The 17845-nt window shown below is 30.4% G+C and overlaps 2 protein-coding genes across 2 annotated transcripts; both read right to left on the bottom strand.

The window, feature by feature from the left end:
- Nucleotides 1-5627: 5627 nt before the first annotated feature.
- On the bottom strand, nt 5628-7883 carry LOC114186357 (glucan endo-1,3-beta-D-glucosidase-like). The gene has a single exon (XM_028074425.2). It carries the CDS (start codon nt 7793-7795, stop codon nt 5822-5824), a length of 1974 nt encoding a protein of 657 aa, XP_027930226.1. The 5' UTR covers nt 7796-7883; the 3' UTR covers nt 5628-5821.
- Nucleotides 7884-10853: 2970 nt separating this feature from the next.
- LOC114186139 (glucan endo-1,3-beta-D-glucosidase-like) lies at nt 10854-13057 on the bottom strand. Its single transcript, XM_028074167.2, has one exon. The coding sequence runs from the start codon at nt 13037-13039 to the stop codon at nt 11069-11071; it is 1971 nt and encodes a 656-aa protein (XP_027929968.2). The 5' UTR covers nt 13040-13057; the 3' UTR covers nt 10854-11068.
- Between the last annotated feature and the right edge of the window lie 4788 nt (nt 13058-17845).

Genomic DNA, 17845 nt, shown 5'->3' with positions numbered 1-17845 from the left:
TTATATCATAATTTTATGTTGTTGTCTAAAGTGATTTTTGTTGTAGTGTAATACCATGTGGATCATTAATTAATTAGTTTGTGTTGTTCCCTCTCTAACCTGCGATATTTAAAACTTGTTTTGACTACACGTGGGTTTTCTTTCAAGAATCACTTTAACTTTAAAATAGGAAATGTTACAAGATTTTTTAAAAAACACCTATTAATATAGAAGTAATACTGGTCAAATAACTTTTTAAAAAGTAACTTCACTAATACTCACTCGAGAAATGTTTTACTCGTTTTTATTTTTAACAACATCCTTAATTCCTGGTTAATATACATCAAGAATTAAAAATGAATTATTTTGACTAAAATGTGTAAAAGTGCATTTTCTTTTTGATTTTTAAAAAATATTTTAACCTTTTTAATATACGGTTTTTGGTTTGCCGCAAGACCCTTTTAAAATTCTTAAATTAATACTTTAAGCTATAAAAGATTAAATATAGAAACTAAAAAAGTTGCAATAATAAAACTTTTTAAAACCGTATCTTGATAGTAGTAGTAGGTGTTGAGTATTTATGAGTTTCTGAGTGATTATGTGCTCCTTGAAATTCTAACCTTTTTTTTTATTGTGTTGACTATTGATGTTGAAATCACTGCAGAAGAACGGAAAAAGTAAAAGAAGCAAATATAAGCGCGTTTGTTGAAGCTTTGTCTGAACGTAGCACACAGCACATGCAAGGTCGCAGAAAGCTTTTGCAGCTGAGATTAACATGACATGCATGAATCCCAAGCACGACAGACAGCACACAATTTTTTTCTACGTTCTCCTCATCGTTCATTCGCCATGGGAAAGTTATTTTGTCATTACACAAAAAAAAAAACAAAAAACAATGATGAATAATAATATTAACTTGTCTCAGTCACCTCGTCAAACGCATAACGGTAGAGAAAGGTTTGAATGGTTTTTCTAAGATGTTACTCTCTTTCATTGATTAGATGCAAAAAGCATGTACAAGTTCTTTGTATATTGGTAAGTTTTAGCTTGATCAAAGAAAACAAATCAAGAATAGAAGCGAAGTTAGATCTATTTATACGAATTTTTTCATAATAATTTGTGGGAAATATATAAAGTTAATTTTTTTATATAAGTTTAAATTAACTATATATAAGTGAAAAATAAATATTTTAAAAAATCATATAAAAGTCTATTTAAACTAACTTATGTATATAAGGTAATTTTAACCTTTATTTTTATTTTTCTTTTCTGAAAACTCTTTACTCTCTAATATATCATTGATTCCTTTAATCAAATTTTGAAATTCAATCAGAGCCAACGCAGGGTGAGTAAAAATATAGGTTAAGTGTAAAATATCTCCTTGAACACACTTTTATGAAGGAGTACTATTTTCCGAATTAAACCCTAAATACCTTATTATTTTCTTTTGAAAATTAAACAGTTTTAGTATCCATTAAAAACATTAATTAGAAGGAAAGTTATCTTTTTAAAACTAAACTTTTGCTAACTATATGATAACCTCATTTTAATTATAAAATATTTATTTTTAATGAGTAATCAAGTATTTCAACAAAGAAAGTGCTATTTAAAATTTAAATTATTTGTATAATGGTTCTATCAAATAAATTGGTTATCATATATAGCTCTAATTATAACTATGAATACATGTTGGTCCAAAATACATGTGTAATAATTTCTACGAGGACCATTTGTTTTACAGTGCAAAAATGTCAAAGATATATATGAACGGTGTCCTCGGCTATAACAAACTATAGTTAATGCAACCACGGACTCTCTTTTTGAATAATTAAGTTTATATATATAGTAAACAAGTTTAATTACATATTTAATTTTAAATTTTTTAGAATTAAACAATTTTAATCTATTTTTATCATATTAATAATAATAAAAGTCACGTGGATTCGTTTATAAAACGTAAATTTATCATATTATTAGGATCATAGCGAATAATTTTTATTAAGATAGACTTTAATTATATTAAAAATTAAATTTTAAATCTAATTTAATATTACGAAATCAACTTATAAAATTTATAATTACATATACATATATTATATATTTATCTTATATCTAATCGAGCTTGGATTTGAAAAAGAATGAATTCCAAAAACTAAAGAAAGACTAGGGAATAAAATTATAATATTAAAGAAAGTAGGAGAATATTGAAGAAAGGTGGATTAACAGAGAGTAAAATATGAATTTTTGAAAAGAATAGTAGTTTTGAAATGTTTGTTGGAGAGGTATATGGGAACTACATTGTGATACATTAATGGAGTACATAATGATGTTCGGCGACATAATAGTAATTCGTACAGAAACCACAGAGAAGAGTCCAAAGTGTGGAACCGAGCGACGGGACAAACAGTCCACACTCACTCACACTCCATTAACCTACGAAATTAGAGTTGGAGGTGGTAGTGGTGACAGACATGGCTGTTTGGTCAATTTTAAGGTAGCACAAGGCTTTGATTCTTTAGGGTTAAACAATAATATCTATGAATTATTTGGATGTGAAGAGAGAGTTTGAGTGCATGTGGTTAGGGAAGAACATGTGGTATGAAGTGTTGCGATACAATACAACAGTGGAAAGTGTGGAGTGACGTTGGTGCAATGCAGTGAAGTGGAAGACAAACAGTGCTGTCTCTGATGGGGCCTCTGCCCTGCAACATTACTGTTGTGTGCGATAGTTAGGTCAATAAAAACACTTTTTTTTTTCTTTCTCTATTCTATAATTCTAAGTGTCGAGAATAGTTGAAGTGTGAGTCAAAAAGTCTTACATTGGATAGAATAGATAAAGTTAAACACTATATAAGAATAAAAATCCATAACAACATTGCCTTAAGGTTTTTGTGTAAAAGTGGTGTCTAACATCTTATATGTGTAAGGTTAATGTCATATAATTATATATATGCTGACCACAATCTCTCAATGACCATAAACCATAGGTGAAAAAACAAATATAACCTATCACTATGCACACATGAAAACAAATTTTATTATTTATAATATTCAGAGGGTGTTTCATAAATTATTTGAATTAGTTTATGTTTATCCCTTGATTAATTTAAACAGACACCTATTCATTTTTCTTTATGCTGTTTTGTGGCTCATCTTTCTACTCAGGAGTTTCTTCTAAACTATTCGAACTCAAATTTGAGTCCTTTTACACTGAGAAAAAAACTCAGTCAATCATGCGATACAGTTTTTTGTATTTCAGCCTGCAGTTGCAATTGAATACGTGTGAAGCTCTCTACCACCGGTTGTGTTCTTTAGACAACTATGTACGAGATTCATGAGTGTCCCAAAGTTTCTAAAAATAGTTATTTTCTTTCGATTATTATATACTCTTGTATTGCAATAAGCATATGGTAACTTCAACTTAACAAGTATTGAGCCCAATGGAAGATAACAACAAATGTCCCACACATTTCTCTTGGGTTTGGGGTTGTAATTATGTCTGGCACTCGACAATCTTCGATGTGTCCAAATAATGCTTCAACTCGTTAGTGCCGATTGTCCTGTTTACACATTAGGTGGTCTTAAGTGTTAATATTTTCTAAGTTATTTCTGACTAAATTTCTATCATAATGCAACTTGACTTCGTTCTTCTTTAGTGCCATCTTCTCTACTTCAGTTGTTCACTTACTGCACAATTGATTTCTAATAAATTGGCCTAACTTAGAGACGTGTTCGACCTTCAATCATCCAAACTACCAACTCTTGTGGAAATTTAAATATTGTAAAAATACTTTTAGTCAAACATTGATTATATATTCAGACATTTCTTATACTATGTGGACTGTGTTGAAAATCTAAGTATGAGTCTAAGTATCACATTAAGTAAAAACGAGAAAGTTAAATAAATGTCTATAAACCTATTACCTTAAGGTTAAATAAATGCCTATAAACCTATCACCTTAAGGTTTTGGGTTAAGAGTGGTGTCAATTCCTTATATGCGGATTTAAGATTTTGGGTTAAGAGTGGTGTCAATTTCTTATATGCAGGTTTAAGGTTTTGGGTTAAGAATAGTGTCAATCCCTTATATGTGGGTTCGGCTCATATACTCATTAGTGTAGTAGAAACCATAGCAATACCATAGCATTTGCATTGGCATAAGAATGACACGGAGTCCACTTTTACATTTACATGTCTTTGGACACTTTTCCAGAGTTTGATTGGGGATTGAACGTAGATCACAGAAGGTGATCAAGCCAGTATAAAAAAAAAACCCACTTTGTCTTGTGCTCTCTGTCCCCCTCACTTATATATTTTATTCACCAATTGTTGATATTGACTCTTGTTCATGAATTAACCCTATTAGCATTAAAAATTCAATTGACAAAAATATTTAATTAATCTCTTACAGAAAAAAAGGATCGAATCAATAAAAACTCAAATCTTCATTTTAAAATGTTTTATCAATTTGTGATGGGCCTGAATTTTTTGAAGATCCAATCACCACCCTTCTTACATCCTACCATTTTTATTAACATGCACAACAATATCTCTATTGATGTTTCAATTTTTCTTTTAATGTATTCTTTTATTTGAATGTTTTAATAAACTCACAATTATAGCCCTTTTTTAATTAATAATTTTCTTTGGCAATATACAATAAAAAGAATTTAATACAGAAGAAATAGAGTCTTGTTTATGAGAGCGCAATGCACATTAATTAAAAAAATAATTGTTTTTCATTAAGTTTTTTAAAAATATGATGAAAATATATAAATTATACTTTTTCACGATAAGTTTCCTCTTTAATTACTTGTTGGCACTTTCCAACCAAACATTTTGTTTTAGTTACGTAGGTACTATTTTTTTCTATAAATGGTTTGTAAAGGGCGTTGCTTTTTGAGAATATAGCCTATTTATTTTAAGTAGCGTTTATAATTATTGTTATTATTATTATTATCATCGGAATTTTAGATCTTTTATTGAGTAAAAACATGTTAAAATCAAACTATTAAATCAGTTTGGACTCTTTTTAATTTGGGTATTTTCGGTACAAAAACTAATTTCAGTTCGTGAACCTTTTTTGTTTTGTTCACCTAAGTTTTAATGGAGAACCGCCAAGGGCCTAAAGCTAAGGTCATCCATACTTTTCGAAGGTCCAAATGAAGTGATTAAGGAGGAGTCAAAACACTTGCTTCTAAGATCCACTTTACGCATTTTTCTTTTAATAAAAAAAATATATAGAAAAACGGGTTTGTGCTCCTTAAAATTTAAATTTTATAACTAAAGTTTGGATTTTGCCTTTCTGGTTTATCCCTTTTTAAGTTGACATTGTACCAAACACTGCTATTTACATAAAGAGTTGTTGTGCGGTTCATAGAGCATTCATTTCTGCATATTAAAAATTCAGCCTTGAAAACTCTGTATTGCCAAAATAACACTCTTTTAAAGCACCAAAAGGTACGAAAATGAAATCATATCTACAGGGGAATTTTGCTACCTTTGTAGATTCGATGAATTTCAGTATCATTCCTTTGACTTGATTCCCAAAGCTCAGACAAACGTACACAAAAATAGTGAGTTGAGTTATGTTATGTTAGAATCACCTAAAATTATAGGAATCTGAACTTGTACAGCCCTAGAATACCTCTCTGTAAACTGCAAATTTTATTACATTCTTGAAAAATCACAAAACTCAATTTCACACGAGATACAGAATTTCATAAATTACTACAAATGAAAACACTGATAAATAGTCAAATTGAAGCATCACAATTCCTTGGACTTTTGCTGATCAATTTATCTAGTCAAGAAATTAACTCGTGTGCAACTTTGCATCATCCCTCATCTGCTGTGAATCCACCACAAGAGATTACTGTAAGAGTTTCCATCATCAAAACCTGTCAACGTTCTTATGTTCTGCAACGCTGTTTCCTTATCATAAATTCCCTGCAATGCGTAGGTCATTCCCTTCCACCCCTCACTACTTAAAGATGGCAATGTCCATTCCACAAGCTCCTTCACATAATCAGCATCAGAGAACAATGTCTCAGTGATAGGCAACAAGGGTAGCACTTGGATTCCGAGTCTGCATTCTCTACATTCAGCACTCGCCCACCATAACTTACTATCCCTCTTATTAGCCCACAAAATTCCCACTATCCTATTGTCTTTTGCAAATTCTTCATTGTACAAGTTGTCTTCCACTTTAACATGCCACCAAGTTTGTGCAGCTAGAATTTCCAACGCCACTAACGTTGACCCAGTTTCAACAAGATTTGAATCACCATATGCCAGACCCACCAACGCTGCTGAATAGTACGCATTCACAGCTTCACTTGTACTTTCTTGGTTCCTACCATCTTCAAATTCAGTCACTCCTGCGGCCCAAGAATGTAACATGTAAAGGTCAAAACACCTTAGACGTGGATAAATTCTGCTATACCTTTGACCCAAGTTCATAAAATCTGTCACTAGTGAATATACTTGTGGCTTGTATTTTTGTCCCCACTCGGGATCAATCTTTGCAAGAACCGCAATTCCATATAGAAAGTACCCCAAATGATAATGGTGATCATTGTAAACTCCAAACCCGAAATCAGCGGTTGAATCCGTTGACCCTAGTTTGGTTACAAGTCCACTCCATTTGTTTTCATATAGAAAACCATTCCCTACGAAAGTTCCATCTAACCAAGGCTCGATGGCTTCTTTAAGAAAATCCATAATGGTGGGAACAACCTTTGAAAAAGACACTTCTTCCGCTATCAGTGCCAATCTTGCAGCTCTCCCAACTCGCTTTCCATAAAAATAAGATGAACTTGTTCCTATTGCGGAAGAGTTAAGCTTCTCCACATCCTTAACAAGCGCTGACACAATCTCATCGTACGAATCTTTTTCCACTCCTTTGCTAGAATACCATGTCACAGGAATACGATCCGTTTCCAGAACCCATGAATCTCCAACAACACCAACAAGATCGCCATCAATGCTTCTATACTTAAAATCACTCAGCACAGTAACCTGCCCGTTACTTTTATTTGATAAAAGTTTAACATGAAGAGGGTGAGCCAGCATTAGCAAATCCCCAGAACCTTCCTTTTCCCATTGATACACCAAACGGAAAGACTCCTTCAGTGTTGCATCACCCGACAAAGGGTAACAAGAGCTGAACTTGTCAAGAGTTGTCGCATAGTTAGGATCAGGCAACACTGCTACACGAATGATGCCAGAAAATGGCTTCGATGTAACCTCGGAAGCACCGTCACGGTTCAGATAGATTGGGTCGGAGGCGTATATGAGCCATGTCTGGGTGTTGTTAAGCTTAAGGGTGTACTTGGTGTTGTTGTCATTACTGGGAGACAAAGAGAGTATGGTGTGCAGTGTTGTGATAGAAAGAGATGTTGAAGATGTGACGGAAGCAGTTATAAAAGGGCTTCCTCTTGAGAGAAAGAAGCTGAGGTTGGAGGAGGGAATGTCCAAAGTGATGCCAAGGTCACTGAATGATGAGATTACACGGTTTCGTTGATCGTGTGACTGTGTTTGAGTGGAAGAGATGGTGAGATCCGGCACAAAAGCTTGGTACAAGAGTGCTGTGGTGAAGAGGAGAAAAGGGTATGAGGCTGATAGAGAGGAGTTTGAAGTTGTGATGAGGTAAGGGTGAATGTACTCAGGTTGTGACCCGTTTGGGATAACATAGTTTTGGAAGAAAGAGTTTGTGGGGAGTGGAGATGAAAGAAGGTTGGAGGAGAAGTAGGTTGAAGGGTCTGGGAGAACTGTGGATTGAGTTTGAGGGAACAGAAAAGAAGATGAAGAAGACATTGTTGTTTGTGATTGCTTCTTGCAGCGTTGTGTGGTGCCGCGGCCTCAGCCACTTTATAAGCAAAGATAAGAGTTTTCTTGGCTTAATGGTTGACTTTTAGAACCAAGAGATTCTAATCTATAAATTTATAATTTTGCCCGGCTGCCACTGTACACTGTTTATTATTAAATTAGTTTCATTAAAAAAAAAAACACTTGTGTTACTATTTTTTCTTATTCTTTTAATCATTATGAAAAAAAATGTTGATATTTATAGCTAAATTTTTGTGTTTTTTTTCCTTTTAATTTGAGACAATGATACAACGTGTACAAGAACGTGTATGTTTAAGTTTAAGTACAACTACTTCATAACTTGTTGTAAGAATATATAATAATATAATTATTATACTATTATAAAAAAATCACTAAGTAGTTGTAACGAAATCCAAAAATGTCAAAATATCAGTTTCCATATAATAAAGGCATTATTGGGCTTAATAGAACAGATTATGATTTTGGTTTACTTTTTAGTCTGACATAGTTTATATTTTCCATAACTCGTATCATTTGTTATTTGCATAATTTTTCTTTCAAGGTACGTACGTACGAAGCGTATTTTGTTTTTCTTTGAATAATATTGCTTCTTGCATATTATATGTTCCCCCCACACGTTTGGTTAACGAACTTATATTTCTTTTTAGACTCTCTTTTTATTTATTAAATCACAAGTTACATCTTTTTTATTTCCATTCCTTGATAAGTACACCCTAACTAATTAATTATGAATTAATTAAGTAATGCATAATTCTTCCTGTGTAATAGTGAAGGAACACTCTTCTAATTTATATATACTTGTTGTCATATTCTCTTGGTAATTATCTTCCATTAAAAAATATACAAACGACATAAAAACTTTGTTTTGTTAAATAAATAGATTGTAAGCATTAAATTTGTTTTTTTAAATATAGGATAAGCATTATCACATTTGTTTACACGATTAAATATTTACAAAGTTTGCAAAGACTAAAATTTTGTAGGCAGATTGTTGATAATTCAATAAAGAGGTCTATTAAATTAATAAGATAAAATATAGCATCATCTTAGAATTCACTTTTGAACCTAATTTAATCCATTGGTTTGTTAAATAATTATTATCTCTCTCTTAAAAGCATTATGTTTCTCGTATACTAGTCAAAGTTGATCTCAAACACCCACGAGAGTTAAGAGATTGCAAAATTAAACATTTGCAAATGGATAAATAACATTTTAATATTCAATTTGGAACTAGTAAAAAGTAATTTAATAGACCCAACAACAAATAATTTATAAAAGATATTCTAACATTATCAATGTAATCTAATTTTACAAAATTCGTAAGATGAAGATTGTTTATTAATCTTATTCGATCCTAAATACAAATTTTCGTGTGGACATGTAAAGTGTTAAACATTTACAAGCTATAATTAGTGTGGAGATAAACTACACTCAATCTCAAATTTTAAAAATAACTTTACAAGAATGAAAAACAGAGGAAAAAATAAAGTACAATAGGCAACACATGACTGGAAATTGACATATGTGGTGAAGCCAAAGTACTACACAAACGATCCAATTTATATTTTTGGAACACAAGAAAATTAAATAGACGATCCATTGATATAAAACGAAAAATATTACTACTTCGGAAGTAGTACTTCCATTCTCATTTATACGCATAAAAAACTAATGTGATAATGTAATCTTTTAATATTTAAAAGAAATAGCCTGCTCGTAAAATTAAACATTATATGATAATGTAACCAAAGATCAAAGATCAATTGAATTCAATTTTTTTTAAATATTAAACGATGTAAGATAATTAAAAAGTATATTTAATAAAAAATATTGTTTATTTCTTTTGAATAATAATTGAGGTTTACCTAGCTTTATTAATTTTGGATTTCTTTGGTGTTGAGTAAGTTGGAGAGTGTGAATGATTGATTATATTTTATAGCATGAGCTTCCTACTCTTACGAGGCAGAGCATGTGTCCAATTCTTACGGTGGAACCAAAATTCTTCATTAATGTCTTTTGTTTTTCTTCCCTTTTTTGAATGCCTTTGATTAATGTTTAAACGTGCCATGTTCTAAGAATTTCTGTTAATTGATTGAGCCACATAAATTACCATCCAACTCTACTTTCATAAAACATAACACATGAGAACACATATGTTATCGTGTTAGTTTTAAACTATTACATAATCGAATTTAAGTTATATTTAATCTCTTGACAATACTTTTATATAAGTATTTTTCAAACTGTATAAACTAAAACAACTTTAAATTTTTTTAATTGTTTAATTTCATGAATTTAAATATAAATTATTTTTTCAGAAAAACATAGACATTAAGATTCTTTTTTCACATAAAATATTTTTTTCACGAAGTAATTAGAAATTATTTTATTTATGTTGATACTGAAGAAATATTCAAACATATTTGGCCATTAAAAAATATATTAAATGAATTAATTAATCAAGTGATTTAAAAAAGTAAAACATATTATTGAAAATATTTTATGAAGAGGACCTACCTATTTTATAACTAAAAGTTATGTATTAAAAAAAAGAAAATATTGATGATATATTTGTGACGACAACGAATTGCGACTTAACTTTACTTATAATAGTAATAGTTCCAGAATTTTAATTATAAAAATGGATATATTATACCATCTTTCCTAACTCGAGAAATAACTTCTTAACAATGTCATCAAATATAGAAAAAAAATTCAAAAATTTTCCTACAATATACACAATCCTTTCTCATCTTATCCCCGTAACATATTACCTTAATCTTAAAATTCGAAACTGGTTCAAACTTTTTGATACAAAAAAATTCTTTACATTGTTAATAAAAAAATTCAAATAATCTTTTAAATTTCTCTAAAGATGCCTTCATATAAATCGTAAAATTAAAGTAAATATTTTTATTTTTTTAGTCTTCAACATAATCTCTTTTCTCTTGTGTGATAGCTCAATAATCTAAGATAAAATTGTGACTGGAATCGTTGTTATAGACCATATATTAAAAGCCTTAGATATGATAAAAACACTCGAAAATAATTCAACTTCACTGCAACAAGGAGCAAAGTCTGAATACAATATTTTATTTTCCAGAACAACAAATTGAAATCCATAATCACAAACTAACAATAACTGATATGAGATTGAAGTTTGCATATGCTGCTGCAACATAGATTATTGAGTTGAAACATTATTTGTTCAAAGTTGGGTGCATCACGACGACTCCTTAATTATCTGCTGTGAATCCACCACAAGAGATTAGTGAATGAGTTCCCATCATCAAAACCTTTCAACCTTCTTATGTTCTGCAATGCTGTTTGCTTATCATAAACTCCCTGCAATGCATAGGTCATTCCCTTCCAAGCCTCACTACTTAAAGAGGGCAATGTCCATTCCACAAGCCCCTTCACATAACCAGCATCAGAGAACAATGTCTCAGTGATCGGCGACAAGGGTAGCACTTGGATTCCAAGCCTGCACTCTCTGCATGTAGCAGGGGCCCACCATAATCCACTGTCCCTCTTGTTAGACCACAGAACACCAACTATCTTATTGTTTTTTGCAAACTCTTCATTGTACAACTTGTCTTCTGCTTTCACATGCCACCATGTTTGTGTACCAAGAATTTCCATCGCCAATAGCGTTGATCCGGCGCTAACAAGACTTTTGTCTCCGTATGCTACACCCACCAAAGCTGCTGAATAGTATGCATTCACAGCTTCACTTGTACTTTCTTGGTTCCTTCCATCTGCAAATTCTGTCACCCCTGAAGCCCAAGAGTGTAACCTGTAGAGGTCAAAACACCTTAGACGTGGATAATGAGCGTTTTGTTGCTCCAAGTTCATGAAATCTGACAAAAGTGCATAAACTTGTGGCTTGTATTTTTGTCCCCACTCGTTGTCTATCTTTGCTAGAACCGCAATTCCGTAAAGAAAGTACCCCAAATGGTAATGGTGATCGTTGTACACTCCGAACCCAAAATCAGCGCTTGAATCAGTTGACCCCATTTTCGTTACAAGTCCACCCCATTTTTTTTCATATAGAAAGCCATTCCCTTGGACTGTTCCATCCAACCATGGCTGAATATTCCGCTTCAGAAACTCCTTGATGGTGGGAACCACGTTTGGAAAAGACACTTCTTCCGCTATCAACGCCAACCTTGCAGCCCTTCCAATAAGTTTCCCAATTGCGTAGGAGGATGGCGTTGATATTGGAGAGTTTAGGGTTTGAACATCCTTGGAAAGTGCTGAGACAATTTCGTTGTATGACTCTTTTCCCACGCCTTTGTTAGAATGCCATGTCACGGGAATAGGATTCATTTCCAACTTCCATGAATCTCCAACAACACCAACAAGGTCACCATCAATGCTTCTATACTTAAAATCACGCAAAATATTGACATTACCGGTGTTATTATGTGATAAAAGTTTAGCATGAAGAGGGTGAGCCAGCATGAGCAAATCCCCAGAACCTTCCTTCTGCCATTGATACACCAAACGGAAAGGATCGTGTAGCGTTGCATTACCCGATGAAGGGTAGCTAGAGCTGAACTTGTCGAGAATTGCGACATTGTTGGGGTTGTCATCAGGCAACGCTGCTACACGAATGATGCCGGAGAATGGTTTCGATGTAACCTGGGAAGCACCATCACGATTCAAATAGATTGGGGAGGAGGCGTATATGAGCCATGTCTGAGTGTTGTTGAGCTTAAGGGTGTACTTGGTGTTTTTGTCATTACTGGGAGACAAAGAGAGTATGGTGTGCAGTGTTGTGATGGAAAGAGATGTTGAAGATGTGACAGAAGCAGTTATAAAAGGGCTTCCTCTTGAGAGAAAGAACCTGAGGTTGGAGGAGGGAATGTCAACAGTGACACCAAGGTCACTGAATGATGAGACTACATGGTTTTGTTGAGTTGGAAGTGTTTGACTGGAAGAGATTGTGAGATCCGGCACAAAAGTTTGGTACAACACTGCTGCAGTGAAGAAGAGAAGAGGGTATGAGGCAGAAAGTGAGGACTTTGAGGTTTGAATGAGGTATGGGTGAATATACTCAGGTTGTGATCCTTTTGAAAGAACAAAGTTTTGGAAGAAAGAGTTTGTGGGGAGTGGAGATGAAAGAAGGTTTGAGGAGAAGTAGGTTGAAGGGTCTGGGAGAACTGTGGATTGAGTTTGAGGGAACATAAAAGAAGATGAAGAAGACATTGTGTATGGAAGAGCAAGGGATTGATCGTTCCTTATGCAATATTGAGTGTTGCCTCCTACATATATATAGAGCATGAAGATTGACTTTAGAATCTCAATAAAAAATTGTAACGTACAATGTTTATTATTGGCTTAAAATGTTTCTCATATCTCTAAATTTTTAATGAAAATTTGAATCAGTTCATTTTAAAAATTTTGACTTAATTTAGTCATTTATCTTTAAAAATACATGAATTTAGTCATTTTAACCAAATTTTGTTAATTTTATTTCATGTTTTAAATACATTTGTAATAGTATTTAAATTGTTTATACCGTTTGACATATCCTCATACCTCAATGTTAGTTGAAATAATATCATGAAACATATTTGAAACCTTAAATAAACTTAATAAAATGTGGTTAAAATAACTAAATTTATACACTTCTACAGTTAGAAGACTAAATTAGTCCAAAATTTACTAATTTCAAATTTTATTAAAAGTTAAGAGATAAAAAACATATTTAACATTTTATTATTAAATAAAAATTTTCAAAAAGAGAACAAACTGTGGTTAATAGAAAATGTAATGTGCAATGTTTATTATTAAATGAAACCTTTCAAAAAGGAAAAGGAAAACAAATTGTGGTCAGTAAAATTTAATGTGCAATGTTTATTATTAAATCAAACCTTTAGAAAAGAAAACAAATTGTGGTTAATAAAAAAAATGTAATGTGCAATGTTTATTATTAAATCATACCTTTCAAAAAGAAAAGAAAATGTGGTTAATAAAAAAATGTAATGTGCAATGTTTATTATTAAATGAAACCTTTTGAAAAGAAAACAAATTGTGGTTAATAGAAAATGTATTGTGAAATGTTTATTATTAAATCAAATCTTTCAAAAAGAAAATAAATTGTGGTTAATAAAAAATGTAATGTGCAATGTTTATTATTAAATCAAACCTTTCAAAAAGAAAATAAATTGTGGTTAATTAATAAAAAATGTAATGTGCAATGTTTATTATTAAATCAAATCTTTAAAAAAGAAAACAAATTGGGATTAATAGAAAATGTAATGTGCAATGTTTATACAATCATTTATTGGTATAAAGGTCAACAAAAAAAGAGAGTGAAGGAATGGACAGGAACAAATTAATAAATGTGATTTATTGAGATGAACAGAAATGAACTGTATGATAAGATTAAACTTGATTGATTTATTAAACTTTTACTCTTAAATATAAATGAGATTCCTTTACATAGATTATTTTTCTAATGTGAATTATTTTGGATCAGAGAGATCCAAATCCACACAATAATTTGTTTTGAAAACAAATTTAATTTAGAATTATTGTTTTACATATCAATTTACGATTATGTATATCATAAAAATTTAATATTACCGATAGGATAATATTTATTTCAACCTTTTTATGTGTTATAATTGATACATTGGTTTACAAATGAATTTAACAAAAAAAATCTACTATTTTAACTAAAACATTATACCTGTTCAATCAAAAGTTTGTGTTATTAAAAAAAAAACTTGTTTAGAAATTGTATCTCACATATATTCACTTTAGACCTCCAAATAAATAAGGTTTCAATTTTTTTTTTCTATTAATACTTTTTATTAAATTAATTATAAAATTATATTTAAGAAAAAACGCCTCACAATTTTTATTGTAATAATATACTACTATTAAATTAATTATAAAATTATATTTTTTCTTTCTATTTGTTAGTTAGTGTTGTTTTTAGTCAGTTTTGGATTTATATTAAAATTATAAATGTGTTCCTTTTGTCCAGTTTTATTTTTCAATACTTTTTTGTTTTACGAGTTTGAGAGTTTTTTTTTTCTTGTATGTATCGTGACGAGAAATTAAAATTTTTCAACAAAACTATTATTTAGATTACGGGTTAGTATTTTGGTGGATAGTATATTAATTAAATCATAATTCAAAGTTGGGTTTTTTTTAGAAAGATATTTTAAGTTTAGGGAAAAAAACTTACTGTTGAGTTGAAAAGATAAAACAATTACCTTTTGAATATTGAAGATAAAACAATTACCGCACTTCAAAGTAGATTTGAACAATTTAAAACATATCAAAATATTTATGTTTTTTATTTAGTGCTAAAAAATTAAAGTCACTAGATTGTACATTTTTTAAATAAAAATGATTAAACCTTAAAAAAATCTTTAAAACATGATAATTTATTGGATATTGATTAATTTGATTTATTTTCAGAATTAAATATCTTAAGAGAAATTATAGGTTTAGAAAATGATAAACTAATTGACATTCTTAACTATATAAAAATAATAGATTCTTTTTCAAATGTATATATAGCTTATAAAATAATGTTCACAAGTACAATGTTAAAAGTTTCTCAAAGCTAAAAATATAAGAGCTTATTTAAGATCAATAATGTCGTCAAATTACTTATTGAAGAAGAGATGTTAAATGAAATTAAATATGACAATTTAATAAATAATTTTGCATAATAAAACTTTAAAAATTAAATTTTAAATGAAAGATCTCATTTTTTTTTTAAGTTTGCTTTAAAACTTATAAACTCTTGAACCATCCATGAGCACAATGCCTTAATTGAGACTCCTAACAAGAAAATTTAAAAATTATCATTAAAATAACAGGAAAATTATAAGAAGTAAAAATAAACTTTAACTCTATAGATGGTATAATCAGATTTAGAAAATTGAAAAATCATAACATACTTGTCACACATATAAATTTTGATAATAAATACGCGTATTCTACATTTTCTTCTTTTATTCACTTATCATTTAATTTAATTAATACCATAGTACACGGATTTAAAAAAAGAAAAAAGCCAACGTATTACCGTATATTAAACTTATTTATTAGCATATTCAATTTGTTCATAGACTTTATTTATATTCTTCCTCATTTGCTTTTACTTTACAATTTTGCAATCACAAATTTTAGTTTATTTCATTTTTTGAATGTATAGGCATATCATTGACTTTTTTTAATTAAAGGTATTTTTATAATTTTTAAATCACAAATAGTATTTCTTTAATGATTGATAAAAACAGAAAAGTTATTAATTTTATGTATTAATTTTGGATATATTTGAAGTTTACTTGAAGGAAGTCAATGGTTGATTAGATGTAATTAATTGCAAAAGCCTCTACATCTAAGAAGTAAAGCATGCATGTGTCCACAAGGCTAAGAAAATTCCAAAGTTGCAACAAAAGATAATGGGAATATTTTTCTTTATTTATAGTTTTAATACTTTAATAATAAAATATTTAAACTTTAGTTATAAAAAAAATATTCGTAATTATTTTCTAAATCCTTGCTCAAATATATATATATATATATATATATATATATATATATATATATAAAAGCTATTATAATATATTTAAACATCATTTGTTAACTTAAATAACAAACTTATTTGATTTAATAATAATTATTTTTAATTATTTGATAATATAAAAAAATTTAAGTTGGTAACATGTTAGATTAAAGTAAAAAATGTATATCTTCGACGATATATAGACATGATTGTCAAATAGTATGGATAAATAACATTAAAATAATTTACGTACTCGTTTTGCTTCCTAGCCACTATTTTACTAAACTACAAAACAAATTATGTTACGGCAATGAGCAGAAAGGAAAAAATAAAAAAGGCAATTCAAGCAGTTAACTGAACTGTAAACACAACAAGTTTAGTTTTTTTTAATTCAATTATACAACTGTCCAATTTAGTTTTTGTTAAAAGTAGTTCAATTTTTCTAGTGTAGAATAGTATGGATAATCCACAATTTAGTACAATTTGGTAAATTATGCCCAGTCCTTCGAATGGGTGCCACTGGGATCACGCCCAATGCTTCATTTAAAGAATGTTGTTAAACTGTCTGGGGCTGAGCGCCACCAGCCCTTGCACAGGCAGTTGAGCGGTGGAAAACGCTAAACCCCAATTTAACATAGGCCACTGATTTGCATGTGTACTGATAACGCTCAGTGGTGCTGAGCAGTGGCGTCACTAACTTGTCAAAATTGAGTGTGTATTAATGTTTTCCTTGTGGTTTTGGGAAATTCTATCCTCCCACACTTCATTCTTCACCTAGAGTGCATGAGAGAGGCCCTTAAAAGTTATTTGGGGTGCTAGGAAGCTCTCTCTTCTCCTCCTTGGACTTCAATCTTCATTAGTGGTGATTTTGCCCCGTTTTGGTTAAGGAGGACGATGAGTCGCGAATTAGAGATGGAAATACGAAGAGGAAGTGTGATTAGAGCATGGAGTAGAGGCAAAGAACCATGGGGAATGGCATGCATCTCTCTTTTGTTTCAATTTCTTCCTTATCTCTTTAATTTGTAAACACTAAGTTCTCCACCATGGAAAATTAACCCTATTTGTTGATATTAGATGTAACAAACTAAATCTTGTGCATTTTATGATGTTTATATATGTTTTTTTTTTCTATTTCAATGTTAATATTTGATTTTTATGCTTGTTGTGGCTTGATTGGTGGTTCTTGAGGTGTTGGAAAATGTCTTTTGAACTTATAACTAAAATTGAATAACAAATGGAACTTGTATCTAGGGATTAAACATGATTCATTATTGGTAATCGTAAAATTCTTGAACTTAATGCATAATTACTTGTTGAGGATTAAAGGAATTAGAAATTGATGAGTTATTACAGGCATAAAGTCACTATGAATAAGATTTGGGTATTCATGTGAGTTGACTTTAACATAAAATTGGAATTGAGATATTTGTGAATGCATAATAATGAAATGGGTGAAATCTAATCGTGACAATTGTAGT

The sequence above is a fragment of the Vigna unguiculata genome, chromosome 5, assembly GCF_037176805.1.
Source record: "Vigna unguiculata cultivar grain cowpea cultivar isolate G323 ecotype 2 chromosome 5, ASM3717680v1, whole genome shotgun sequence".
Classification (NCBI taxonomy): Eukaryota; Viridiplantae; Streptophyta; class Magnoliopsida; order Fabales; family Fabaceae; genus Vigna; species Vigna unguiculata.
The sequence above is the reverse complement of the archived record's forward strand: the minus strand, read 5'-3'. Positions and strand labels throughout refer to the sequence as shown.

Bases quoted from the DNA above. Each gene is read 5' to 3' on its own strand.
- LOC114186357 (XM_028074425.2), bottom strand. From the start codon at position 7,795: ATGTCTTCTTCATCTTCTTTTCTGTTCCCTCAAACTCAATCCACAGTT.
- LOC114186139 (XM_028074167.2), bottom strand. From the start codon at position 13,039: ATGTCTTCTTCATCTTCTTTTATGTTCCCTCAAACTCAATCCACAGTT.